Source organism: Dermacentor albipictus, chromosome 5 (genome assembly GCF_038994185.2).
Source record: "Dermacentor albipictus isolate Rhodes 1998 colony chromosome 5, USDA_Dalb.pri_finalv2, whole genome shotgun sequence".
In the NCBI taxonomy this organism is placed as follows: domain Eukaryota; kingdom Metazoa; phylum Arthropoda; class Arachnida; order Ixodida; family Ixodidae; genus Dermacentor; species Dermacentor albipictus.
Genome location: NC_091825.1, coordinates 52297978 through 52325343, shown reverse-complemented (window position 1 = coordinate 52325343; position 27366 = coordinate 52297978). Strand labels below are relative to the sequence as shown.

At 44.6% G+C, this 27366-nt stretch overlaps 1 protein-coding gene across 1 annotated transcript in view; it reads left to right on the top strand.

Moving 5' to 3' along the window:
• The window catches only part of LOC135899211 (uncharacterized), a 232213-nt gene that overhangs the window by 146550 nt on the left and 58297 nt on the right, over nt 1–27366 (top strand). Inside the window, exons 15-25 of the mRNA XM_065428465.2 lie at nt 4861–5021; nt 6349–6441; nt 8245–8416; nt 9446–9583; nt 10326–10486; nt 12172–12292; nt 15819–16019; nt 17921–18037; nt 21490–21591; nt 22218–22316; nt 23697–23877. Of these exons, the coding sequence (XP_065284537.1) occupies nt 4861–5021; nt 6349–6441; nt 8245–8416; nt 9446–9583; nt 10326–10486; nt 12172–12292; nt 15819–16019; nt 17921–18037; nt 21490–21591; nt 22218–22316; nt 23697–23877 (1546 nt within the window). The remainder of the gene's footprint in view (nt 1–4860; nt 5022–6348; nt 6442–8244; nt 8417–9445; nt 9584–10325; nt 10487–12171; nt 12293–15818; nt 16020–17920; nt 18038–21489; nt 21592–22217; nt 22317–23696; nt 23878–27366) is intronic.

Sequence of the window (27366 nt, the reverse complement as noted above, 5' to 3'; positions counted from 1 at the left end):
AAGATCAAACATATAATGAAGGGTATTCAGGACGACGCATTTCAAATGTTATTATCGAAGAGTCCTCACACTGTCGCTGAAGTGATAGAATTGTGCCAGAGTTACGACGAGTTGCGCAGGCAACGGCTTCACACCCAACGTCCCAACCTGCCCGCCGACTCTCTATCAAGCCTTGGAGTCGACGACAACCATGCTGCTCTCTTCGTAAAAATTCAGGAATTCGTTTGCGCAGGGGTCGCTCGCCAGCTATCTTTGATATCTTCTGTCCAGGAACCACCACCTGCTTTGCATCCTACGATCCGCGACTTCATTCAAGAACAAATATCTCAAGCCGTTCCTCCAGCCGTTGAGCAGACACCAGTCACGGCTCCTCTCACTTACGCTGAAGCAGTTTCCCGATCTCGTCCACAAAGGCTCCTGCCGCCCTCTATGCATCGACCACCGACATTTTTGCCGCCATCTATGCCGTTTCACGACCGACGCCATTTTCCTCCTATGCCACTGCCCGACCAACAGCATTTTCCGAATCCTCAACCGCGACTCGGGCCTTACCCCCACCAGTTGCACACCTTCGATGACCGCCCAATATGTTTTGCTTGCGGTGGTGCTGGTCACGTGGCGCGCCATTGTCGTCGTGGCATGCTTCCTCTTCAGAACATCCGGCGAGCGCCACCTTTCCCCGCTCCGTTTTCCTCTTCACCTTCCAGTCTTCCTACCTCTTCCTTTTCCCCTGACTGCCCAACTGCCTCTACTCGCCGCTCACCATCTCCCCGTCGTCGCTCGCTTTCTCCGATACGGCGCCGTCTCTTGTCCACCGAGCAGGAAAACAGATGGCCACAGTTCCCGAGGCACGGACTACGTCCACGTCGCAATGCCCAAGTCCTCGTCCCTCTCCAGCCAACGTAATTGAAGTGTCTGTGGAAGGAAACACCGTCCTGGCACTTGTAGATACAGGAGCCGCCGTATCCGTAATTTCCGCCAAACTCTGCCGCACACTACGAAAGGTTTTGACGCCTCTCTCAGACTTCTCCCTTCGAACCGCGAATGCTCAAAATATAACACCTCTCGCTGCCTGTACTGCTCGCGTCTTCATTCAAGGTCTACTGTATACCGTCGAATTCGTCGTGCTGCCCACGCGTTCCCATGACATCATATTAGGCTGGGACTTCCTAGCAAATAATAACGCCGTTATTGACTGTTGTCACGCTGAACTCGAACTTTCTGCACTTCCCGACGTCGAGAGTATCGAAAACGACCCTTCCAGTGTTAAACTGTTTGTTTCCGAAGACAATTCCGTCCCTCCACGCTCTTCCCTGCTTGTGCCTGTGTCGTGTGCCGCTATTTCTGATGGCACTGTTCTCTTTACACCCTCTGAGCTGTTCATTCGCCGCCGATGTTTGCCGGTGCCCTTTGCTTTCCTTACTCTTCGCAATGGCGTCACGAAAATGGTCGTCGACAATCCCACGGCCTGCCCTTTAGCTTTATTTCATGGTGAATGCCTAGGCCTTGATCAACTAGTCGACACCTTTTGCATCTTTGATGCTCCTGCCGTTTCTACTTCTGCGGGCCTTGGCGCACTTACTTGTGACTCTGCGGTTGATCAGTCACTCCTCGACGCTTTCCACTGCTCCATCGACGATGGCACGTCATCTTCAGAACGAAGCCAGCTTATTGCTCTCCTGCAGAGGTTCAGCGCTTCTTTTCGACAGCCGTGCTTCCAGTTTGGGCCGCACATCGACCGTTTTTCACCAGATAGATACCGGCAGTCGTGCACCTTTACGGCAGCGCCCTTACCGAGTATCTGCCTCTGAGCGCCGTGTCATTGACCACCAGGTTGCTGACATACTCAAGCGTGGCGTTGTGCAGCCTTCCAACAGTCCCTGGGCATCACTGGTCGTCCTCGTTAAGAAAAAGGATGGCTCTATTCGATTCTGCATCGACTACCGATGTCTGAACAAGATAACGCGCAAGGACGTTTACCTGTTACCGCGCATCGACGACGCCCTCGACTGTTTGCAGGGAGCTGAGTTCTTTTCTTCGCTGGATTTACGTTCCGGATACTGGCAAGTCCCCTTGGCACCATCTGATCGACCTAAAACAGCATTTGTAACACCTGATGGATTGTACGAATTCATCGTAATGCCTTTCGGCCTGTGTTACGCTCCAGCCACTTTTAAGAGAATGATGGATAATATTTTACGTGGCCTCAAATGGAACACATGTTTATGCTACCTGGATGACGTAGTTGTCTTTTCCGCTGATTTCCGAACCCATCTCAGCTGTCTTGAGCAAGTTCTGATATGCCTTACTGACGCGAGACTTCAACTTAACTTTAAAAAATGTCGTTTCGGCGCCCGAAAGCTCACTATTCTTGGCCATGTTGTATCGCAAGACGGCGTCCTTCCGGATCCAACCAAGTTCCGTGCTGTCTCCGACTTTCCGCAACCAAAGAAGTTAAAGGAGCTTCAAAGTTTTCTTGGTTTATCCTCATACTTCCGACGTTTCATCCGAAATTTGGCTTCCATAAGTGCACCCCTGACAGCCCTTCTAAGTGGCGACAAAGAACTTTCCGCTTGGTCACCCGCCTGTGATGGCGCCTTCACGAAATTACACCGCCTGCTAACCTCGCCACCTATCCTCCGCCACTTTGATCCTGCAGCACCCACAGAGGTCCACACGGATGCCAGCGGCGTCGGACTTGGCGCCGTACTTGAAAACGGGGTCTGATGAATATGTCGTTGCCTACGCGAGCCGAACTCTGACAAAGGCCGAGGCTAATTACTCTGTTACAGAGAAAGAGTGTTTAGCCATTATTTGGGCCCTTGGGAAATTCCGTCCTTATTTGTATGGTCACCCTTTCGATGTCGTCACTGACCATCACGCCCTTTGTTGGCTGTCTACCCCTAAGGACCCATCTGGCCAACTTGCTCGCTGGGCCCTTAAGCTACAGGAGTACGGCATCCACGTTCTCTACCGTTCCGGCCGCAAACACACGGACGCTGACGCCCTTTCTCGCTCACCAGCCTCCGCTGACTGCGCTTGCCTATCCGCCCTTGAGCGCACCGTTCCATCTCATGCACTGCGCAACATGCCGTTGGAGCAGCGCAAGGATCCCCGGATCAATTCTCTCATCAGCATCCTTTCTGATCCATCCACCTCTTCACCATCTCGCGCTCTTCGCCGCCAGGCTACCCACTTCTGCATTCACGACGGCCTTCTTTATCGTCGTACTTACCTCTCTGACGGTCTCAAGTGGCTTCTCGTGATACCCCGCCATCTCCGTGACCTTATCTGCGACGCTTTCCGCGCAGACCCTCAGTGCGCACATGCCGGCCTCTTCAAGACCTATGCTCGACTATGCATCCGATTTTATTGGCGCGGCATGTATAACTACATCAGAAAGTTCATTCGCTCCTGTGCTCAGCGCCAACTCCGAAAATTACCTCCCGCACAAGTCTACCCGTCACAACCCCTTCCCTGCCCTAGTCGGCCCTTTGATCGTGTTGGTATAGACATATACGGACCGCTACCCTCCACTCCAGCAGGCAACCGCTGGATTATTGTTGCAGTGGATCACTTGACCCGCTATGCTGAAACAGCTGCTCTGCCGACTCCCACTGCCCGCGACATTGCATCATTTTTGTTACGACATTTCGTTCTTCGCCATGGTGCCCCTCGCGAACTTCTGAGCAATAGAGGCCGCGCCTTTTTTTCCGATGCTTTGAAGGCACTACTCGACGAATGCCGAATCGTTCACCGAACCAGTACAGTGTACCATCCGCAAACTAACGGCATGACCGAGCGCTTCAACCGTACTCTTGGCGATATGCTCTCCATGTACGTCGACTCTGATCATTCAAACTGGGACCAAGTTCTCCCTTTCGTGACATATGCGTACAATACTGCGGCCCAAGCAACTACTGGTTTTTCTCTTTACTTTCTTCTATACGGACGGGGAACCTTCTACTACTTTCGATACCATTCTGTCATATACACCTGACGCGTCCGAAAGTACTCCGCTATCTGAAGCTGCTCGTCATGCCGAGGAATGCCGCCAGCTTTCTCGCTCTTTTTCCACCGAGGACCAGTGGCAGCAGCAATCCCGTCAACCTGCCGGCCGTTCTGCACCAACTTTTTTGCCTGGCTCTCTCGTATGGCTTTGTGTACCCGCTACTACACCCGGCCTCTCCTCAAAACTTGTCGCAAAGTACCTAGGACCCTACCGCGTTCTCGAGCAAACGTCCTCCGTCAATTACATAGTAGAGCCCCTCACGCCGTCGACGGACCTACGCCATCGCGGCCGCGAACTTGTCCACGTCTCTCGCATTAAGCCGTACTACGACCCAATAGTAGTCTCTTCGCCTTAACCCGCCAGGATGGCGCCTTTTTCTGCGGAGGGCGATTGTAACGAAGAAGAGTAGCCCGCCTGCGCCACAGCACCATCGCTACCGGCATGAGCTCGTGGTTGCTGTCTTTCGCCGAATGCTTGTGACGGCTATTCGTTCGCGCCCGTTGCTAATAAATCTCTTAGCACCACATTAAATGTCTTCAACAACAATCCAGCATACCAAGCCCCATTAAGGCCTGCTTTTCAAGTGTTCTGTTGTACTTGCTGTGCCTGTTTACAGTAGAACCTCAATAACTTTCAATAAAGCAAGCTCAGAAAAATGTATTATCCAGGAAGACTTGTGGCTCAATTGCATGATCCAAAAAGGCTGTTAGCAGTGTTTTCCATTGTAAACCTATAAACCTATCAGTGAGGTTCTTGTTTACATTGATCTCACTGTTGAGGCTGGAGTGTATCATGCGCTAGCTGGCTGGGATGAGCCACACACGGATGCATTCTGGTCGTTTGCGCAGACAAAGGAGATCGACATTGTGTTCTCTGCAAGCGAAGGAGGCGCAGGCCTCCTGAATGCCATCAGGCGCATCTGCGACGAGGCCTGCACAGCTGCAAAGTATGGCTACACACTCATCGTCCTCTCAGACCGGAAGGCTGGCAAGGACTTCATACCTGTCAGGTGTGGTCTTCATGCACATTGAGCATGATATTATAAATGAGCTAACAGCATCGTGTGTGTTCAATCTTTTACCATACAGCATTCAAACTTTAATATCTAGCAGCTGGGGAATGCACAGTGCACCATTTGAGCAAGTTTGTCTTCTGTGTGAAGTCATCTGCATGGAGTTTTACGCTTGAATGCAACAGCAGATGTTTAATTAGGGCCTAAAATAGAATAGCTACTGTTATAAATTTCAAATAATTTTTTTTTATAGCTCTCCCATTATTTGCACTGGCATGGAAATGACTGACAGAGCAGATTTGCTACAAATAGATGTTTCCTTCCTGCCAAAGCTAGATTGGAAATGTAAAGCCAGCCAGCATAAATAAAGAAGTGTTTGAAATGTGTGCATTTGGTATTTGGAAGCTATCGCAGTACTTTTTGATGACTGTTTGATTTGTATTTGAACTGGTCCCTTCATACTGAATTCATATTTGATGATATGTATTTAAGTTAATGCCATCAGTATGCTGTGCCCATTCTATTCAATTTCAAGATATACTATTTGCATGCCTCTATGTATATAGAAGGCTAACTATACAGTTAAAGAGCACATGATAATGTAACTGAAGTGCAGGTTGATGATGCGTCATGCCGATTATGCAATAGTGGTCTTAAATTGCAGCTTTTGTACTAGTAAATTGAAATTTTTACTTCATGCTTTGCTTAACTGTCAACTTATCGATCTTGTTCACATGGCACCATTTTTATGCTTTTGCTCATAAAGAACAAAACTAAGTGTATAGCATCTGAAGACTGGAAAATTAGATAAGAGAATCTAGTGAGCATAATAGCTTGCCGCTGATTTTACGTTTTCACAGTGTAAATTGTGAACAAGAGAAGATTTATATCGCAAGGCTCAGAGGTGGTATGGATGTATATTTTACTTTATGCCTATGTGCTTTGACTAGCTGATTCTTTGCAAGAAATAATTTAACATCTATTCATAAGGTGTTATTGCACTACTTGCAGGGCAATATGCACTGTGGTGTTTGTGCTCTGCTTGTCATTCAACAGAAACAACACTGCAGGTGATCATATAGTGAGATATATATACACTGTGCTTGCAGTTACTGGAATGTCTTAATGCAATTTCATTATACCTCTACTGGTGTGTTCGTATGTGCATGTGAATGATGCAGATCAGCTAGCACCTAGCAGGTAATGGTCATTAGCACTAATCTTATGTTAAAACCTTCTATTGCATTGATTCCTGTAGTGCATTCACTGATATGTTTTCTAGTTTTGGTTTCTGAGTGGGCGGGTTGTCCTGCGTGCATTTCAGTGCGGCCATGGCACTGGGTGCTGTCCACCATCACCTCATCACCATGCGGCAGCGCATGAAGTGCGGCCTCATTGTGGAGACCGGGGAGGCCAGGTGAGTGATGGCTGGCTTCCGTATGTCCTGGACGTCTTTCCCGAACTCTTCCATACTGAGAACCACTGAAAATATGAGAATGTCATACTGCAAGACTCACCTTTTTCTTGAGTTGATTATTCACTATGCCGCGAGCTTTGTAATGTCACTGCATGAACACTAGCGTGGTACATGTGGCCAAGGTTTACCTTGCAGTTGGTTGAGGCAAGCTTGGAGTGGGCTATATGCAGTCTTCATTATGTATGAATATATCAAATCCGTGTGCCATGCATATCTGAGTTACTGGCTTTGTTGAATAAAGTGAGCTTGTTCATTAGACTAGAGTTTATCTAAGAAAGGTCAACAAAGCTCAAATGTCACATAATTTCACATGGCCGAATGCAGGCAGATTCAATGTTGACAACTTGTTTAGTTTTTGATGTGAAATTCATGGCACACCCAGCACGATGGTGCTTCCTGACCCCGTGGCTGAAACTTCTGTCGCTCCTGTCAGGGTTGTGATCCACAGTATGAAGATCACTTTCAGGGATATTGGTCTTGGCTCATGCCAATTGGCTTAAAGTATCTGCAGTGGATTGGGCTATAGGAGCTCGTGGGAAGGTTAATTTGTTATCATGTTCTCAGCCATGTAGTCGCCGAGTGCATTGACCTCGCAGACAGCGAACATGTTAGTGTCAGTGAACAGCGGTACAGTGATCAGTGATATAGTGAGATCTTGCGCTCGGTGGTATGCTGAGAGAAGGCATTCCTTGATGTGATCCCTCCAGACTGCATGCCTCACATGCAAACAGTTGTCAATTTTTGTAGGTATGCTTTACATTCTTCAGACGTTATATTCTGTAAGTTTAATTATTCATTATGTGTGGGGCATCACAGTAGGGGGGAATTGCAATGATAGCAACATTATGCTAGGCTGAGATGCATGCTATAGTTAAGTGCCTCAAAATAATACTGATGATGTTATGCAATACCATTTTTACACACAAGTTATAAAGAATATTTTTAAGATGCGAATCACTTTGAAGATTGCAAAAATTTATCTAAGTAGTGCAATACATGAAAAGCAGAAGCCATTGCTTAACTTTGTTATAGTTAGTAATTTGCAGTAACATTGAAATATGAACGCAATAGGTAAAAGAACATCTAGAATTGTAACTGCACATGGCAATTCTGGCATTTTATGCTGACCTCTGTCCATCAGGGCAAAATGGTTGGCTCACCTTGTCAAATTCATTCTAGTGATTGGCCAAGGATGGGCGATCCGCAGAACAGTTGGCTGTTTGACCACATACCCAGTAACTCGTGTTCTTTGCCTGATAAGACAGCAGCTAACGTGTACCTAGTGGCCCACTTGAATCACTGGGGCTAGGTGCCACTATTTATTGTGTGAGGTTGTTCAACCATCCAAAATGGCTTAAATAGCTTAAGAATGCCATTGCTTCAACAAGGTACTCGGAAATGAAAGTGGACGACAAGATAACTTGCTGCAGGTAAGAGCTAAGCCTATAATTATGTTCTTCATTAGACGTACAATGCTTTACCAATTAATCTACTGTGGTAGCTGTCCTGCTACCCACTAAGTGTTCTTGGGTATTTGTACATGAGTACTAGATCTAGCCCTGGGAGGGTTAGCCAGCGCTGCTTGTGGCCAAGGCAGTGAATGTGGAACGTCCTTTTAACCACAGGTGGCCCGTAGTATGTGACCTTAGGAACAGGCAACTGGTAACTGGATGGAGTGCCTTTCTTTCTGTTTGTTCTCTCTTGATCACACTGTGTTGGCATATCGCTCCGTGCATGTTTCAGGGAAGTGCACCACATGTGCGTGCTGCTGGGCTACGGTGCCGATGCCATCTGCCCATACCTCGTGTTCGAGATGGTTGCCACGCTGCGCTCGGATGGCCTCTTGAACCCACCCCTTTCAGACGAGCAGGTCTTCAAGAACTATGTGGCTGCTATGGAACGGGGAATTTCCAAGGTGCGTGTGGTTGCCATGTTTTTGCATGTGTTATCTGCATCAGAAATTCAAGAAGCATTAGAATATTGAGGTTCAACATACGTAGTGTTCCATCGACAAGAAGTCAAAAAAGTAAATGCTTTGCTATATCGAGAATTTCATTATATGGAAGTTCATTATATCGAGGTTAAACTGTACCATAGTACAGTGTGGCCACCACTTGAAATTTGTAACCTTTCATCAGAGGAGCCTCAAACAGAGATGGGCGAAGCAGTTGAAATCTGTGCCAGCTAGATAGTAACATACCTTGAACCTTAAAAAAAAAAAAAAAAAATTATGGGGCTTTACGTGCCAAAACCACTTTCTGATTATGAGGCACGCCTTAGTGGAGGACTCCGGAAATTTCGACCACCTGGGGTTCTTTAACGTGCACCTAAACCTATGTACACCGGTGTTTTCGCATTTCGCCCCCATCGAAATGCGGCCGCCGTGGCCGGGATTCGATCCCGCGACCTCGTGCTCAGCAGTCCGACACCATAGCCACTGAGCAACCACGGCGGGTAGTTGAACCTTTCAGTTATGTAGGTTTATTGGGCCAATATTTATATGTTGCGAAATGGCCTATGATGCAAGCACAATTACTGTAAGCATCACTGCTCACTGGCCATTGCCCTCATTGATATGTACAGGCTTTTGTTACATCCGTACGTACTGCAGAGCCCCAGCTACAAGTTTCAAGGCTTTTTTGCTATCTAGAGAATATTTCTGAAGTTCACCACAGGCAAGGCACACTGTATGAGGTGAACGTAGCTGATTTAAGTGCAGCAGTTCCTCTATTTTTCTTTCTGGAATTTTTTGCGTCATAAACAAAACAATTGCAAATCGAACTTCAAGGATTTCACTTTATTCATACTTATTGTTAGTCGGATTGGTTTTTCCTTTTGTAAATTCTTGCAGATTTGAAATATGGCTTTAGCAAAATTTATCAGAAAAAAGAAAAGATGGCAGCGCAGGTGATGTACATGGCTGGTGTGGTGTTTCTTTGCACAGGTGATGGCCAAGATGGGCATCTCAACATTACACAGCTACAAAGGGGCGCAGATCTTTGAGGCCGTGGGCCTTGCCCAAGAAGTGATCGATGTCTGCTTCCGCAACACCGCCTCCCGCATAGGTGGCGCCACATTTGATGTAAGAGCTGTGGTCCCTACGTTGCTAATTGGTCTTTGGTTGTAAAGTCCTTGTCTGGTGATTTGTCCTTCAAGACAAAAAGCAAGACTCGGGTTGCATGCCTAAAGGGAGGCATTTTACCTGACAAAGGCTTTGACACTTAAAAGCTAACAAACAACAAACAATGCGGAACATCAGCTAATAGCACATGCGACAATAATCAATATAAACGGGAACATTCTAACATAATGCAAGAGAGCATGTTAGAAGTTGGGGTATGTGAATTAAAATAAAATTAAATAGTGTGGTTTAGCATTCCCAAACTATAAAGTCTGTTTCGAGGAACGGTGTCCAGTGACAATAAAAGCACAATATTGCGGTAATTAATGGAAAATGTGAGATCAATCCTTATAGGTGTGATACATTAGCTGTATTTATGCGGACATTATATTAAACTTTCACTTTTTTGTGTGTATTGACATCTGCCTTAACTATGTGATGTCATCCACTTTTTTTTTGTTCATTAAAACTGAAGAACATTATAGAAGTTATATTAGCTTTGTTACCACTTAAATGTTCTTTCTAAACGCGAACAGTACCGTACACTCAACAATATTAGCCCTTGTCCAACAGAGGACTATTTTAACTTTCAGTTTGATCCACGGAGCACTGGCTAGTCAAAGGGTATGATTAGGGTGAGAGTAGGTACGTGGTCATTGAAAATTTACGCATCCTGCACCACTTCTCTCGGACCTACTTGCAGGTGCTGGCTCGGGAGTTGGTCCAGCGTCACGACTTGGCCTATTTGGGTCGCGAGTTTGACAACCTGGTACTCCGCAATTCTGGCTTCTACCACTGGCGTAACGGCGGCGAGAGCCACGTCAACGACCCGCTCAGCGTATCCACCCTGCAGGAAGCTGCCACGTCAGTGCCCTCTGCCACACATTTACAGATGTGCATGCATGCAGATGCTGGCATTTCCAACATGAACTCATCCACAGCTAAAACAAGTAACGCTTGTTTGCATTAGCTGAGATATTATTACACAGCTTTAAGGCTTGGCGTTTAGTGTTCGCTCCACTCAGATACCTGTGCATCCTGACAATGGGCACACCGCTGCTAAGTGGGGAACGTTCGTGCCAGCAGAGCAAGGCAGAACACTACCCTTGCTTTGTTGTGCACATATTCTTGCATTACTATGAATGTGCATAGTATGACAAGAGTGTATGACGAACATAAACGACAGGTCACGATATGAATGTCATTACATGCGTGTCAGGTAGGTCATGAAACGGCTGCCTTGGTACGTCTTGGTATGTACCAAAATTGGCACAGTATGACAAGAGTGCATGACGAACATAAATGACAGGTCATGACATGCGTGTCATGTAAGTCATGAAACAGCCGCCTACGTCTTGGTGCTCTTATGGTCGTTTCGTTGACTTTGTAGGTGAACACTGCTTCGCACAACATCGATTCCCACAGGGTGTTGGATCTGCCGGCATTTTACTGTTACTTTAAAACAATGTTCTATTTTCAGCTGTCAGCGGTATCGTCATAGCCAAAGCAATCCTGAGAAGACATGAAAGGGCAACTATTGTAAAGCTGCCCAAGAGTGATTTTAATGGAATTGAACATATTCACCTTTCCTGTAAATAGCATTACTCCGTGCTCCAGTAAGACCATAGTGATTATGCCATATACATAACATTGTTTAAAGCTGGTTTAAAGGAAAAATATCCAGGGACCATTAAAACAGAACATTTATTTCAATGTTAATGGTGAATGCTGTTTTTCTGCCTGGTGGCAAGTTTTGCACAAAGTTATAGCAGCAAGGTAATTGTAATAAGTCATTGCTACAAGACATGCCAAAGTAAACGTGGAGCACTGGTGTTAACATTGGCACCTAAGTTGCTCATGAATGATCCTTTAAAGCATCTTGATCTCTCTATTTAACCATTGACCCTCTGATTAAGGCACACCATATTTTCTTTTTCTTTCTTTTTTTACTTGAAACAGGTTTTTAAAAAAGTGCCTATGGCAGATAGCATAATTCTGCTTCTTCACTACATGGATTACTTGAAGAGGTCAACATTGGTTGCATAACTAGCTGCAGCATTTAAATTCGCTAATAGCAAAGTTTGACTACTCAAAATATTTATGGCATGTGTTGGAGTTGGAGATGTGAGGCTGAATAATAATGCAGATGCATACGTTTAGCAGCAAATGCTGCAATTTTCTTACCACAGTGCAATGGAGACTTCTGAAAAGCTGTTAACAGGAATGCCAATGTGTTCTGTGGCATATTCTGAAGGAGGATATCTCGAAATTTATGGCAGTCTTCAGATTTATGCAAAGTCAATATCACTTCATATACACCTAGCTTCAAATCTGCACATGCATTAGCTATGAAGTAAAAATTAAGGAAAGATAATTAGCAAACCTTAGCATTTTGATTTTTCGTCCAGTTTATGCTCAGCCTTACGAATTAGACACTGGAGGAGGCCAAACAATGCTATCTGCCTCAGGTGATATTCAATAAGACCTTTTCAAAAAGGTAAAATAAAGTTATACATGGTATGCTGTTGGCCATGGTTTGTGTTGTGCAGATCCAACAGCAAGGATTCATGGAATCGCTACATTGAAAGTGCTATGAAGAGCATTCGACAGTGCACACTCCGTGGACAGTTTGAGTTTAACTATGCCAGTACTCCTCTCGACATTTCACAGGTAAGCATCCAATTTCATTACATGTTTACCAGTTGTTTCACTGGCTTCAGCACGTATGATCAATTTACTGAGTACATTTAAGCTCTCAAGGGTACTCAACTTGCATTTGCAAAACTTCTCTGATGCAAATGTTGCTTTCAGTTAGTCATTACCCCAGTACTTGCCTCAACATAATGGACTGCAGAAAGGCAGCGGATTGGGCGAGTTGGTGTTCCATGGTAACAATAAAATTCAAACAGCACAAGACGACAGGACCAGAAAGAGGAGGAGACAAACACGACACTGAACTTGCAACTGGTTTATTTGAAGTAAGAAGTCAACTTATACGTACAAAACTGGGCTCACATGCGCCCGGTCATACATCGATGATCAGATACAAACTCCGGACAGCCAACATACGCACGCGATGTACCTGCCTTGCAATCTACCCTTTATGCAGCAATGCCATTTCTTTCGCTGACAAGATTAAAGATGTTTTGCTCACGCAGCTATTAGATTTTCTGGTGATATGGAATGCTTCAGCGACTTCTCTGGTAGTCTTGTCACTATGAAAAAATAACAATTGTGTATCATCAAAGAAAGGTACGCATTTACAAATACTGCAATGCTTTGCCAGGTTAGTGTCTTTTTTGTCCAATGAATTGGCATGCTCCATTAGTCTAATATTGATGCAACGGCCTGTCTGGCCTATGTAAGTTTGACCACAAGATAAAGGAATTTGGTAGACAGCACCCTTCTTGCAGCTGATGTACTTGTTGACATTATTTACCTTGCATGCAGCATTCCGTTTAAAGCCTTCCTGCTTCCTCTGAACTGCTGCCCCTAATTTACCCAGCTTCATGGGAGCAGAAAAAATGACCCTCACACCATACTTGGCCCCTACCCTCCTAATATGATGTGACAACGCATGCTCATAAGGCATGACAACACCTTTTTTCCCTGCAACATTTTCTTTGGGCTGTGCCGAAGATTTCAGCGCTTTTATAATCTTATTAGCGCCAGCCACAATTACAGAATCTGGAAAACCGGCCTCTCTGCACCTCTAGGCTTAGACCATCAGGCTACTGGACATTTGATGAGTACACGATTTTTTGACAGCCATACCAATACATCCTGTTACAATTCCGAATTTAACAAGCTTAGAGTGACAAGACACGTAGATTACAAGAGGTTTTTCACTCCTGGGAGCGTATTGTCTAACCTTTCGAACCATGTATGCTGGCGGTACGCTCCCAGGAGTGAAAAACTTCTTGTAAACGCCATGTCTTGTCGCTCTAAGCTTGTTAAATTCAGAATTGTAACAGGATGTATTGGTATGGCTGTCAAAAAATCGTGTACTCATCAAATGTCCAGTAGCCTGATGGTCCAAGCCAAGAGATGCAGAGAGGCCAGTTTTCCAGATTCTGCAATTGTGGCTGGCGCTAATAAGATTATAAAAGCGCTGAAATCTTCGGAACAGCCCAAAGAAAATGTTGCGGGGTAAAAAGGTGTTGCCATGCTTTATGAGCACGCGTTGTCACATCGTATTAAGAGGGTAGGGGCCAAGTATGGCATGAGGGTCATTTTTTCTGCTCCGATGAAGCTGGGTAAATTAGAGGCAGCAGTTCACAGGAAGCAGGAAAGCTTTAAATGGAATGCCGCATGCAAGGTAAATCATGTCAATAAGTACATCAGCTGCAAGAAGGGCGCTGTCTACCAAATTCCTTTATCTTGTGGTCAAACTTACATAGGCCAGACAGGCCGTTGCCTCTATATTAGACTAATGGAGCATGCCAATTCATTGGACAAAAAAGGCACTAACCTGGCAAAGCATTGCAGTATTTGTAAATGCGTACCTTTCTTTGACGATACACAATTGTTATTTTTTCATAGTGACAAGACTACCAGAGAAGTCGCTGAAGCATTCCGTATCACCAGAAAATCTAGTAGTTGCGTGAGCAAAACATCTTTAATCTTGTCAGCGAAAGAAATGGCATTGCTGCATAAAGGGTAGATTGCAAGGCAGGTACATCGCGTGCGTATGTTGGCTGTCCGGAGTTTGTATCTGATCATCGATGTATGACCAGGCGCATGCGTGCCCAGTTTTGTATGTATAAGTTGACTTCTTACTTCAAATAAATCAGTTGTAAGTTCAGCGCCGTGTTTGTCTCCTCCTCTTTCTGGTCCTGTCATCTTCTGCTGTTTGAATTTTATTGTTACTCAACATAATGTCAATAACCATCTGAAGTGTCTGACACCTGGGCTGCCAGCCAGTAGAAGACGAGCTTTGGAAGTAGGAAGCTTTAGCGCACATCACATATTACAGTTATTGGCATATTAGGCATTCATGATGTAATTTGTGCAGTGCTCACAATTGTATAAAGGTTGAAGAAAGTACCCGCAGGATGAGCGCAGACTCTCAACTGACTTCTTATTTTGGAAAACGTGAAGAAAGAAAGCAATTCGTGTATCTTATAACACATGAAGAACCCCTCGGAATGTTGCTGACATCTGGGTGTGTCGTCAAATGTGAAGTGCCTCAGCAGCATCTATCTTGCGCTGCTGCATGTGCTGATCAGATATTCAAATTTTTTGTCCCATAGCCGAATTGACCATTGACTGACACACCCTTCCTGTTTTGAACATCACTTATTACAGGCGACTTTCGTTAATTTGATTCCGGTTGACTTGATTTTTGGTTCGTTCGATCCCTGCCTTTCTTTGAGCCCAAACTTTCGTTATTTTGATCCTGAAATTAACCTTTGCCGGATAATTCAAACTTCCCCAGTCAGTACATGCATACCTGACCCCTCAAGTGACTCCGATAGCTACCCCTTTAGTGGTAGCGCCTGTCTCGGTGGAGCTTAGGGGTCAGTGAATGCGTTGGAACATGCGTCATCGCTTGTCCGAAATGCCTATTTTCTTCTTGCCGTAGAGAAATTTTCAGTCAATAACAATAGCTCACCATTTCTGGTTACGGTATTTACCCGATTCAAATAAGTGCCTTTGTTTTTCTTATTTCCTTAAAGAAAATTAGGCCGGAAATATTCTGTGCGGTCAACCTTCATATGCTTAACCGCATAACATGGAAATATCGCGGCGAAGTTAACTTCATGAAATCGTGTGGAGAAGCTGACTTGAGTAAACCGACCACTATTGTGCTACTCTATTTCTTGTTGAAAAATCGGGTGCACATTAGATTTATGCTTTGTTTAGGAGATGTAATGTCGTTTCTACATTAGTGGGCATGCGTTTGATTTGGGGGCGTGTTAGAATAGGACAACTACTGCCAAATGAATTACCAATGTGTTTGGCTTTCTTTCTTTCTGCATATTGTTTAATTCGACCCACCGGATAATTCAGTTTTGTCAGTCCCGTCAGGGTCGAATTAACAGAAGTCTACTGTATATGCACGAAAGGGGCAACTCAAGTGTGATCGGACAGTTCTTTGTTATACACTGGACTTGGAAGCCGATGGTGTGATGTAATACAATTGTGGCGCCATGGACAAAAGTGGTAGAAATGCTATCTTTTGTGTGTCGTCCAGGTTGAGCCTGCCAAGGAGATTGTCAAGCGCTTTGTGACAGGCGCCATGAGCTTTGGCAGCATCTCCATTGAGGCACACACTACGCTGGCCATTGCCATGAACCGTGCAGGTGGCAAGTCCAATACGGGTGAGGGCGGTGAAAATGCCGAACGCTGGGCACTCCAGCACCCAGACAACAACAAGCGCTCTGCCATCAAGCAAGTGCGTACAAGCCTGTGTCGTCCACGTGTCTGGCTAATGTGTCTTTTGTGATGTTTAATTTGTCTTCGCATGAATACTCGTGGCAATCTGTCGTTAGCTGAATGCCTTGTGACACTAGAATGAGAACTGACAAAAAAGAAGAGATGGCACAAGTACTCTAGCTTTACATTGTATTCAATATGTGACAGTAAATTTAAACCAACCAGCATAAAATTGTTTCATTAAACTGCGTTCACCTCTTTACAGAGACACTAAAAAGAAACACAAATCAATTTAAACTCGCGAAATGTTTTTTCCAGAGCTCTAGTTGCATTAATTAGACTGCAAAATGTTGACCATTAGCATAGAGAATGAAGGTAAGATTTCCATTTTTTAATTTCACACCTAAATAGAAGTGCTGGTGGTGTCAGTGTCACAAATGTTACTCTATTTTCACGTATTACAGCCAATCTGATGCAGGAATAGCTGGTTGGACTGCGTTGTTGTGTACCTTTCATAATGCAGTGTAAGTTATATAATTCACACCAGCCATAAGCAGCTGCTAAGTTCATTACACCAAAAGAACTTAATGTGATAAATTCAGGACACTGGTACTACTCTTCTTGAATTTTCGCACTCATTCTGGCTTTCCAAGGCTCTGCTCATACTAAGATTGACTTAGTCATGTACAAATGCAGATGTGTAATTGACAGAGTAATTAGGTTACTTATCTGAAAGTTTTCAAACGGGTCTTCAGAGTGCATCAGTTGGGGGGTCCCAAAGAGCCTTGCACCTATCGGGAATGGGGTATCTACAAATGGCAACATCTAGAATTGGATTTTATATGTGAGTCTGCATATTGTACTTGCAGTGCCATAGCCACTAAACTACAAAGCTACAGCAAAACGTGAAATGAACGCAATGAGTGAAGTTCTGTTCATATATGAATTTTGTTGTTAGTGTTTCAGAATATTAATAGAAACGTAAATAAAACCAACCAGTTAGCATTATTTGCCTTTGAATGCAGCTTTGTTTCTAGCTCTCAGAGTTGACAATCTGCTCCAAGAACATTGGGAAATTATTGCTCAGGCTTTCTAATGAACATGAGATTAGCGAAAGCGATGTCATATAGGTACATCGTCATTAATTACTTGTACAAATGTTGAGAAAACATGGGGAAGTGTGGTAGATGGAAATCCAAGACAGTGAGCAAAACATGAACAAAACGAAAGCAGGAGCCAACATTTCGATTAGTGGACTTGTCTTTTTCAAGGCAATGTGTGCTGCGAGTTCAGCAGGAATGTCATGAGTTCTACAGGAATCTTGTATTTATGGTAAAGTGAGAGCCATTACTTCAGTATGTGGTGCTGTGTCTGTTGAAGTGAAGCTCTTGGGGAAACTGTGGAGCAGCCCACAGTAGCGAAAATCACCATAGCTGTCTTTTCACTCCAATAGAAATCATGACCAAACTTTGTTGCATGTCATCTCTAATGCGGTTTCTCCAATGATGCGGATGAGCAGTACTGTTGCAAAAGCAATGCTGCAAATGTGCATGCTAAATGTATTTTTCATGCCACTTTTGTCTCAACACGAGGCATGACTTTTGCATATAGTAGCATAATTTTTGTGTGACATCACAACATACATTCAGGAATTATAAGCAAGCTACTATGTCTTGCACTGGAAGCTTCCAGCTTTCAGTCCCTTTTGTCAGTTAGGGTGTAGCGGACTTGTATAGCAGTTATGAACAGATGATTGCTACCAAACAGCTGCGAATATGCAGGCCCTTCCATCATGCATGTGACATATTCCAAGTGCAAACAACGAGCAGGTGTTTCCTAATGTGTTGTGCTTGCTGGACAATGGACGTATGCATAGCTGCTATGCAGTGTGTGACATAGTGCCCTTGCCCTCTCTACCAGGTTGCTTCGGGGAGGTTTGGCGTGACAGCTGCCTACCTGGCCAACAGTGATGAGCTTCAGATCAAGATGGCTCAGGGAGCCAAGCCAGGGGAGGGCGGTGAGCTGCCTGGATACAAGGTGACAGCATACTGAGTTCATTTTGATGTGGAACTACAAGTCTCTCTCTGTCAGCAACATTGAGCTGGGCTATCTATATTAATGGAGACATGCCTATTGATTGGATCTCCTGTGATAGATTCTGCAATTCTGTCTCATCAGCTGAATTAGTCGAAGAGGTGTACGCTACTGCAAGACACATTGCGCACTGATGTTACCTCATTAACCAAATTTTACAAGATAAACTTGTAATTATTAGAGCTGTGCAAATACTGAATATAGTAGATTTTGAATCGAATATCAAATTAAATTAAGAAAAAGAAAGCCGAATATTGAATATAAAGAAATTAAATGTATTGCTTGCAAATTTCGGGCAAGAAAACATGGTGCCGCATGTGCCCGTGAGTCTCCTAGCACTGCATAACAAGAATTTAGCAAGCCACCAGTAATGTCGGTACATAGATATCAAGATGTACACTACAGTCTGTTTTTATTAAGGGAACACGAAATTAGTATGCCATCACTCATTACTGCCGAGTTCTAGTATATGAAGGTCTGAAAATTATTTTCTCTATCAATAGAATATCTCTTGAATAGAATCAGGTGCTCATTTTTCTCTGAAACTAATTAATTAGTGACATTCTGATGTACTGAATACCAATGAGGTTCTCTGTTTAATAGTGGACCTGTGTTTTGCGGCAATCTTTTTGTTTATTGTATAGAAAGTTTTGCTCTCCTGTTTTTCTCCAAAGTGTGGTAGGGCTACCCCAACTTTACGGCAGATGGGTTATCGTAAGGCGAATATGCACAATGGATGCAAGATCTGCGCATCACGTGGCTCAAACACCGTTTCGCTTGTACCTGGTGCCGACGCTAAAGAGCAGGTGCCATACAAGCTGTTTCATTGTCAGTTTCATTGTCCATATGTGGCTGCTATTGGCCAATAGCTGACGTCAGTTAAGAAGGGTGTTTGCGTAAGGGTGCTTCTTCCTTCTGTTACTATGTATTTATTGATGAAGCTTAATGAACAGGCTGAAGTAAGTGAAAATATGCTTTCAAATTTCAATAATAATTACATACTTCCGGAAGAAGCTGACTATTGATCACCTGCTCACGCTTGGCTGTGGCTACCCACACAGAAATTGAACTTTTGTCACCTTGCTTATCGGTGGCATAGCTGTCTGGTCTCGCTAATTTCGACTAGTTTTGAACGCTCAACCAGCCTCAAACCATGTGAAACTTAAGGACAGCCCATAAGACCATATGTACACTTGCCAGCGAGCGCTCGCTACTAGCCGCTCCTGGTTAGACACCTTGGCAGGCTTACTGATAGCGCTTCAAAATGCGCAAGTTGGATGTGGCTACTATCCGTTGGTCAAGCTGGTGAAGGACAAAGCCGGCCCGCATCATGGTCAGATTGAAGCGTATAAGCATGAACACACACTCAAGCCCTGTCATGCACAAAGCAAACGCTGTGCATACGTTGCATACATTGCATACGCACTACAGTTGCATGTCGCTGTGGTCCGCTACGTATCGTAGATAGCGTGGTTGCCATGGGATGCCACGACGAGTCCACTGGCTAAGCACACAGCAGATCGCGAAGGACAACTGCATTTGGCTTACTTTGGCTAGGGCAGCGGTTCGCTAATGAATGAATTAAACCATGTTTATTCCACATTAAAATATGCCGAAGACGCTGCAGTGGAAAGGTGAGGGGTGTTATTGCAAAAGGGGAAGGGTAAGGCTGCCTCCGTTTTATTAACGAACGTCCTGGAGGCAGCTAAGTGGGGGCCGCATGACGCTTGTGGCTGTCGCGGAGCCGATCGCCCCCGGGTGGTGCCACCGGGTCCTGGAGGAACAACAGCAGTGCTCGCCAGAGCTCGATGGCATGGTCCGGAGATGTGATATCCAGGCAAGCCCAAGTCCGGAGAGAAGAAGGCCAGGGTCCCCGCTGTATGGTGGCCAGGGCACGGAGCCTTGGTGGGATGTAGAGGGGGCACTCCCAACAAAGGTGGTTGAGATCAGCACGACATGTGCACATGGAACAGAACCCACTTACGGGTGGGGGTGTGCCACCCCTGTGTAAATGGTTCAGCAAGTGAGGAGTAAGGAGGCGCATCACTAGGGACAACTGCATTTAGCTTACATTTGGCTAGGGTGCCTCGATGACCTCCTCCCCTGCAAGGAGCGGCGGGGGAGGAAGACATCAGGGCACCCCACGTTTGGTGTGTTGTAGGTGCCAAAACCTGAAGTAGTGGCGTGTACGTTAACACCCAAAATCAAATTTGAACTACCACGGTGACATTCAGTGGCCGGAGCGTTGTGGGCATGCTTTGCCTAGTGCTTTGCGCTGCAAAGGCTCCATTGCAGCCTTTGCATTGCAAGGCATTAAAGAAGGAGCAGAAGCACTGTGAAGGGCATGTTTGATTGTCAATAACTCTGCTTCTGCTGAACGTACATTTTGCAGCAAAGTTTTTCTGAAGTAGCCTATTTTAACTTCAAATGCCTTTCTCCTCATCGATAAAAAGTGGTTCAGGGCCCCTTTTAAGTAAGAAAATAAAAGTGCATATGAATGTAACATGCTGCCGATTAATAAAAAAATATATGTATACCATGCCCCCCCCCCCCGCATTCGTGATCAGAAAAAACAAGACACACAGAATTTACCTTCAGACTGGAATTTTTTTAGTGAGCTTTCATTATGAAAGAGGCCCATCATCATTGCCATTTCTGCTTCACGGGGTAGATACAAAGTACACCAGGACAGTATATTCTCGAGGGATTACTTTTACAGATACTGCTAATCACTTTCGCGAGGCTCTGTATCGAACTTTGCGAAGTATCCGCTGACAGGGTTCCTGGCACTGTGCAAAGATAGCTAGACTGGTACAGCGCAAGAAACGCCGGGTCCAATTATGCCGACGCATTCGGTGCCAAGTTGTGCAACATCTTGCGAAAGTGATGGTATCTCCAAAAGTTATTGGCGGGAGATACAGCTCAAGGTTGTAGTGAAGCACGAAAATGAACCGACAGAAACAGTAATTAAATTGTTTGCTGTTGCCATTTTGTGATGGCGGTGATATTGTGTCTGACAGCTCTGATGGTGGCTGTTGCCAGTGCTGCAGACATCAGATTCGTATCCGACTGTAACGTGCAAGCAATATTCGGACCTATTTTCTCTGAAAAAATGTGCGTGTTAGATGTGGTGAAATACGGTAAATACCGCTGAACATAGCACCAGTGTATTTGGACATTTATTTTGCCTCTTACCTTAATTCAAACCTTTAGATCATTATCAGTTCCATCAGTCCTGTCAAAGTGGAATTAATGGAATTCTACTGTACAAATTTTTACAATACCAACACAGTATTAACAAGGCAAACAGTACAGTACTAGCAATGTGTTAGACTAATATACAATTCTCCTTAAAAATTTTAGCTCAGGTGTGCTACTCTTTTGGCGCCTTTCAGGTGAGCAAGGACATTGCCAAGACCCGGCACTCCGTTCCCGGTGTGGGCCTCATCAGCCCTCCACCTCACCACGACATCTATTCCATTGAGGACCTGGCTGAGGTGAGTCCTTGCTGTCATGTTTGTCCCTGTCGGGCACCACTTCATATTGTTCGTTGAAAATTTAATTTTAATACATTTCCTCTACTTTCATTATCCTTAAATAGCAATGGCAGCAGAATAGCTTAGGGATCTATAAATTTTTAGTCAAGTCTTGTTACGTCCAAGAAGGTTGAGTCCTACCTGCTGCGGTGGCTCAATGGCTAAAGTGTTCTGCTGCCGAGAACAAGGTCAAGGGTTCGATTCCCGGCCATGGTGAGCACATTCTGGTGGGGGCAAAATTCAGTAACGCTCACATACCTAAATTTAGCTGTACGTTAAAGAACCCCAGGTAGTCAGATAGCTTTAAGATCTTAAGCCCAATCAATCAATCAATCAATCAATCAATCAATCAATCAATCAATCAATCAATCAATCAATCAATCAATCAATCAATCAATCAATCAATCATTCAATAAATAAATAAATCAATCAATCAATCAATCAATCAATCAATCAATCAATCAATAATTTGGCCGGTCAGTTCGTCACATTGAGTGAGTGTATGTATACGTAGTTTCAGGTTCTGTACTGCCCTGTTGTTTGAAGCAGTTCCAACCTGTATCTCTTCTTTCTTTATTTGCTACCAGCTGATCTACGACCTCAAGTGCTCAAACCCCAGTGCTCGCGTCTCTGTCAAACTGGTGTCCGAAGTTGGCGTGGGAGTGGTCGCTTCTGGTGTGGCCAAGGTATGGGTGGCACAACGTTGCTCCTTGTTTTCATTTTTCGGCTGTCTCTGCTACTTTCACAAGTGTGAGGGTGTGCTACGGTAATAATAAAAGTGTGGAAATATAGCAAGCTCATTGAGTGAGGCAAGTTCTGGCTTATAGGAAAAGAAAACAATGATTAATCCTAACCTTGTGAGCTTACATGTCATTGTTTCATCATCTTTCAAGGTTATCATAATTAAAACATCACTTCATGCAGCACACCTAATAAGTTTTACTCTGTTCAAAGCCGAAATTGGTCATTATATTTGGTCTCCTTCAAAAATTAGTAAAGTAATCTGGGTTCATAATATAATTGCTTTGTTCTGTTCTAAACTGACATGTTCTGTCGATAAGCAGAAAATGTGAATGGAAGACATTGTTCTGCGAAAATATTTATTATGGTTTCCTCAGAAGTGGACCTTGCTCACCTTCTCTTTTATAGCGTAGTCAGTGAACTTAACTGAAATGAGTAGAGCACTGTGTTTCCAGGACTTCCTGTAGTAATAACTAAGCTGATACTTTGAGAAACACGAATAACTGTAGATTTGGGCTAATTAGTGTGGGATTGCTAATAAAGTTAATATGCAGGATTTGATGTGACAGAGTTAAAAGGATACTCTGTTGTATATTTCAGTTTAATTTGGAAAGAGCATGTACATGTGTCTTGCCTGCAGCCCATAACATGGTAAACAAAGAAAAGAAAAATTGATTCATCACTCTTGAGCAGTGGAATGACGTGTGCCTGTTAGAAAGCGACAGGATGTGCATTAGCACATGGCGTGGTAACATATGTACAATTACCAGCCAGAACTCGTTACAGGTGCACATATGATAGTGCACATGCTTAAAAAAAAGAAATAAACCCTCGCCATTGTTGCAACTGCATGATGTGGCAGTATGCTAAATGCAGGAAACTATTGTAAATCATTGCAGATGCATGGCACAAATGTGCCAAATAACCAAAACTCTTCTCTGGTGCATGTGGCAGTAAATCTGCAAGTAATTATCTCTAACTGTCGAAACTATACAGCATGATAATGCATTATTAGAGAGCTGCCAGAAATCATTCCATCTCATGTCTTTGGAGGTTTGTGAGAGTTTCTAGTGTAAGCGCTTTCATGTTGTGTGCTTCTGGAAGACTATGATAATTTTCCTGCGTGAATGAAAAGTAGTTTGATATTAAGCTATCACCGCCAGGCTTTCCATGACTGCTTTTTCAAGAATGAACTCGCTCATGTCCAGCGCCATTCCAGGCATTGTGTATACCTTCTACACACGTATGCCTCGCTATAGTTCATCTCTTGTGCCTTGAAAGATGCCAGCATTGTACACAAGGCCTCTCCCAACCAATGATGGCAGGGCAAGGCAGAGCACATCACCATCTCAGGCCACGACGGAGGCACGGGAGCGAGCAGTTGGACGGGCATCAAGGGTGCGGGCCTGCCCTGGGAGCTGGGCATTGCCGAGACTCACCAGACGTTGGTGCAGAATGACTTGCGCTCGCGCATTGTTCTGCAGGCTGACGGGCAGATACGCACAGGTATGCACTGCGCGTTTCATCACAGACAGACAGGCAGCTCAAAACAAAAATCTACAGTTATCAAGAATGCTGATGAAAAGGCGATCAAGTACCTGATGGCATGCCATCAGCTCCCCTTATGGCTTCCTTTTCATCATCATCATACTACAGTCAAACTTCAATATAATGAATACAAATATACTGAATTATTGGATATAGCTAAATAAATATAAAAATTTTCTCGCCTAAATTGGCATGCAATGAATATATGTCTGAAGAGTATCAGATATAGCGAAGGTACTTTCATGCCAGATGTGACTTTGTTATAACAAGCTTCGACTGTATAGTATAGTCTTTGCATGTTAAAGGCTTCTTCTGACTCCAGTTGTCTGTCTTGCATCAGCCACTTTTTTCTTATTCTTGCTACTTCCTAATCTCGTCACACCTCATAATCATTAGGGTTGGGCAAATGCCGAATAGTAGATTTCGAATCAAATGTTGAATCAAATCAAGAAAAAGAAAGGCAAATATTGAATCGAATATTGAATATCAGAAAATTTAACATAAACCTTTATGCTTCCAGATTTTGTGCAAGAACGGTGCTGTATATCCTCAGAAGGCTAATCACATTACTTAACAAGGATCTTGCTAGCTATCAGTAATTTAAGTACATATGAATTGAAGTGCATAGTATGCTGTACTGTTGTTTAAATGGAACACCAGATTATATTCCAGCACAGATAACAACTAAGCTTGTATACGAAGTTCTGGAAAATATTTTTTTATATATATGTAGAGTGTTTGTCAAATAGAAGCAAGTGCTTTTTTCCCTCTGAAGCTTAACAAATAGCAAAAAAAAAAAAAATTTTTTTTTGAAGAGCTCGGGTCCATTCACTGAGAACAATGGGGCCAACTTGGTCTGCACACAGTTGCCACCTGCAGCTTTTGTCTCATTCTGCCATCCACCACCTAAATACTAATGGGGTTTTCAGTTTATTAATTGGCCATACTGTGCTTAATGGCAATCTTCTATTGCTTAGAAAGTTTTGCTTTCCAGTTTTCTTCCAGGAAATGGGAAAGTTTTTTTCATCTCTATGTTAGGTGGTTTCTGTAAGTTATTCTCAGCTCATTAAGGCCAAGCTGTGCGAAGGACAAAAGCGGGAAATGTGCATCACGTGACAAGTGGCACCGCTTCGGGCCATCATTGGTGCTGTACAGGTCAACTGCGGCCAGAATTCACGGTAGAGTTGTCAAATTTGGAGGCCCATAGCATGATTGTGCAACACCTCGCTTTCTCCCTCCTCCCCTTTTTTTCCTGTTCATCAAGTTTTCAAGTTCGTCAGTGTGGTTGCATGTGGGCAGAAAGCTCTGAACTGCACGAATCTGCATGCGTGAAAACCGAGCATGTGTATCCGATACAATCAGGGTACCTTCCTGTGGCTAATTGACCCGATCTTCACACATGCTTCCATGCTTTTCATACTCTATGAGTGCACTGTCTGGCCTACATAGTCTTGCTTTAGCAGTTACTGATATATCCTCTTTTCCTTAACATTGAAAGCTGGCTATACTGGACGTCTTAGTCCTAGTAGCCAAATTGGTGGAGAGGCCTTCTGAGTCTTGATGACCGTCGGTTTGGTTCTGCAACAACCACTCCTGTCGGCCCAGTAGATGTAGTATGACAGCGTTCTATAACAGTCTCTGCTCCTCCTCCTGGGGCCTGCACAGCTGGCTGCTCCCCTGCTTGTTTTCAGGACGACCCTCTAGGCTCATCTGCCAGATGTGGGAGGAAGGCATTCTATGGCAGCCCTTGCTCCGAGACTGCCGAGGATGCTGTAGGCAGTTCCAGATGTTCCCTTGCTGCTGTTCCCTGCTGCTGTTGTTGATTTTGAATGCACTAACGGAGTGTCAACACTCCTGTAGGCCCGTTGAGCTTTGGTTGCTCCCTGCAGCCCTGGATGACTTCTTGCACCTCCAGCGCTACGTCCTGTAGGATGAAGCTGGTGTGATATTGAGTTGAATGCTTCTTTCATTTTCTGTAAGTCTTGGCAGTTCCTTCTAAATTCGCTTCCATCTTCTGTTAGAACTCTGTATGATCTGAGGGCTACCAGGTCCGAAACTTCAGCTTCCATGCCCCACTTGTTTCGAGACCAAGTCTGGACAGTGTCTTCGGGGTGGAGCAGCGGGAGCTACTGTCCTCTGTTCATGTTTTGCTTGTGTTTTGGGGGGTTTGAGAGCTGCTGAGGTGAATCCAAACAAGGATCCGGGAGTGACGTTCTGCTGTTGCGACCAATGAGATACTGGGATGGTGAGGCACCATCTTCCAGCGGTGATGCACGGTAGTTGAGGAGGCCAAGCCAGAACTCCTTCTTTGATGATCCTGCCTTCTTGAGCAGCCTATTGATGAATTGCACGCCTTTATCCGCGAGTCCATTCTATTTCGGATAGTAGGGGCTGGAGACGACGTGCTCAAAGGAAAACATCACTGTAAAGTCTTTAAATTCCTTGGCTGTGAACTGGGAACCGCCATCAGTGCAGAGTTCGTGGGGGATGCCATAATGGGTAAATATTCGCAACAGTTTGTTCATGACTCCCTTTGTCGTGGTTCTGCGCAACTCCTAAACCTCTGCGCAGTTAGAGTATGCATTGTACGCGACTAGGTAATGCTCGCTAGCATGTTTGCGCAAGTCTGCTCCCAGCCTGTACCAGGGGTGACTGGGCGTGTCGTGCAACAGCAGGGGTTCAGCCGGTTGTTTGTATGCATGTATTTGGCAGGTTGGACACTGCTCAACCATTTCTCTCATGTCAGCTGTCATCCGAGACCAGAACATGAGACTGCGTGCTTGTGATTTGCACTTGGCTATGCCCAGATGCCCCCAATGCAACAGACAGAGCATTTTCTTTCTAAGCTCGGAGGAAATGACAACTTTGGCCCCATTCATCAGTACTCGTTCCACCACTGACAATTCATTAGCGTGTTGTATCCACACCCTGTTCATAGGCTCTGATGCCTGCAGTTTTTCCATGACTTGCTGTAGCTCTGGGTCCCTAGCTATGGCATACTTCAGTCTGTCCATTGTTCTCCTGCTCACTCGGTCGTCCAAGACACTTGTGGCATGTACTTCCAAATCCTCTGTACAGTTCTCCAACACGCGTTGTTCTTGCATTCTCGACAGGGTGTCAGCCACAACACGTTTCTTTCCAAGAACAAATTGCAACAGGTAGTCATATTTCAGCAGTCGCATGAACAGCCTTTGAAGTTGAGGTGGTGTGTCGCCAAGTCCAGTTGTCCGCCACATTATCGCCAAAACGTAATGGCTCTAGAGGCGCAAGCTCTGTCATACTTTAGCATGGGAACTAGCCACTTCTGACACCATGTAAGAATGAGACTGACACACACAGTAAACATGGAAGAACTGAGGTTTATTGCCCACGTACTCGAAGTGCTCGAGCTCGTTACCAGACTGGCTGGTGTACATCGTCTTGTTTTAGTGCTTACTGATACACGTA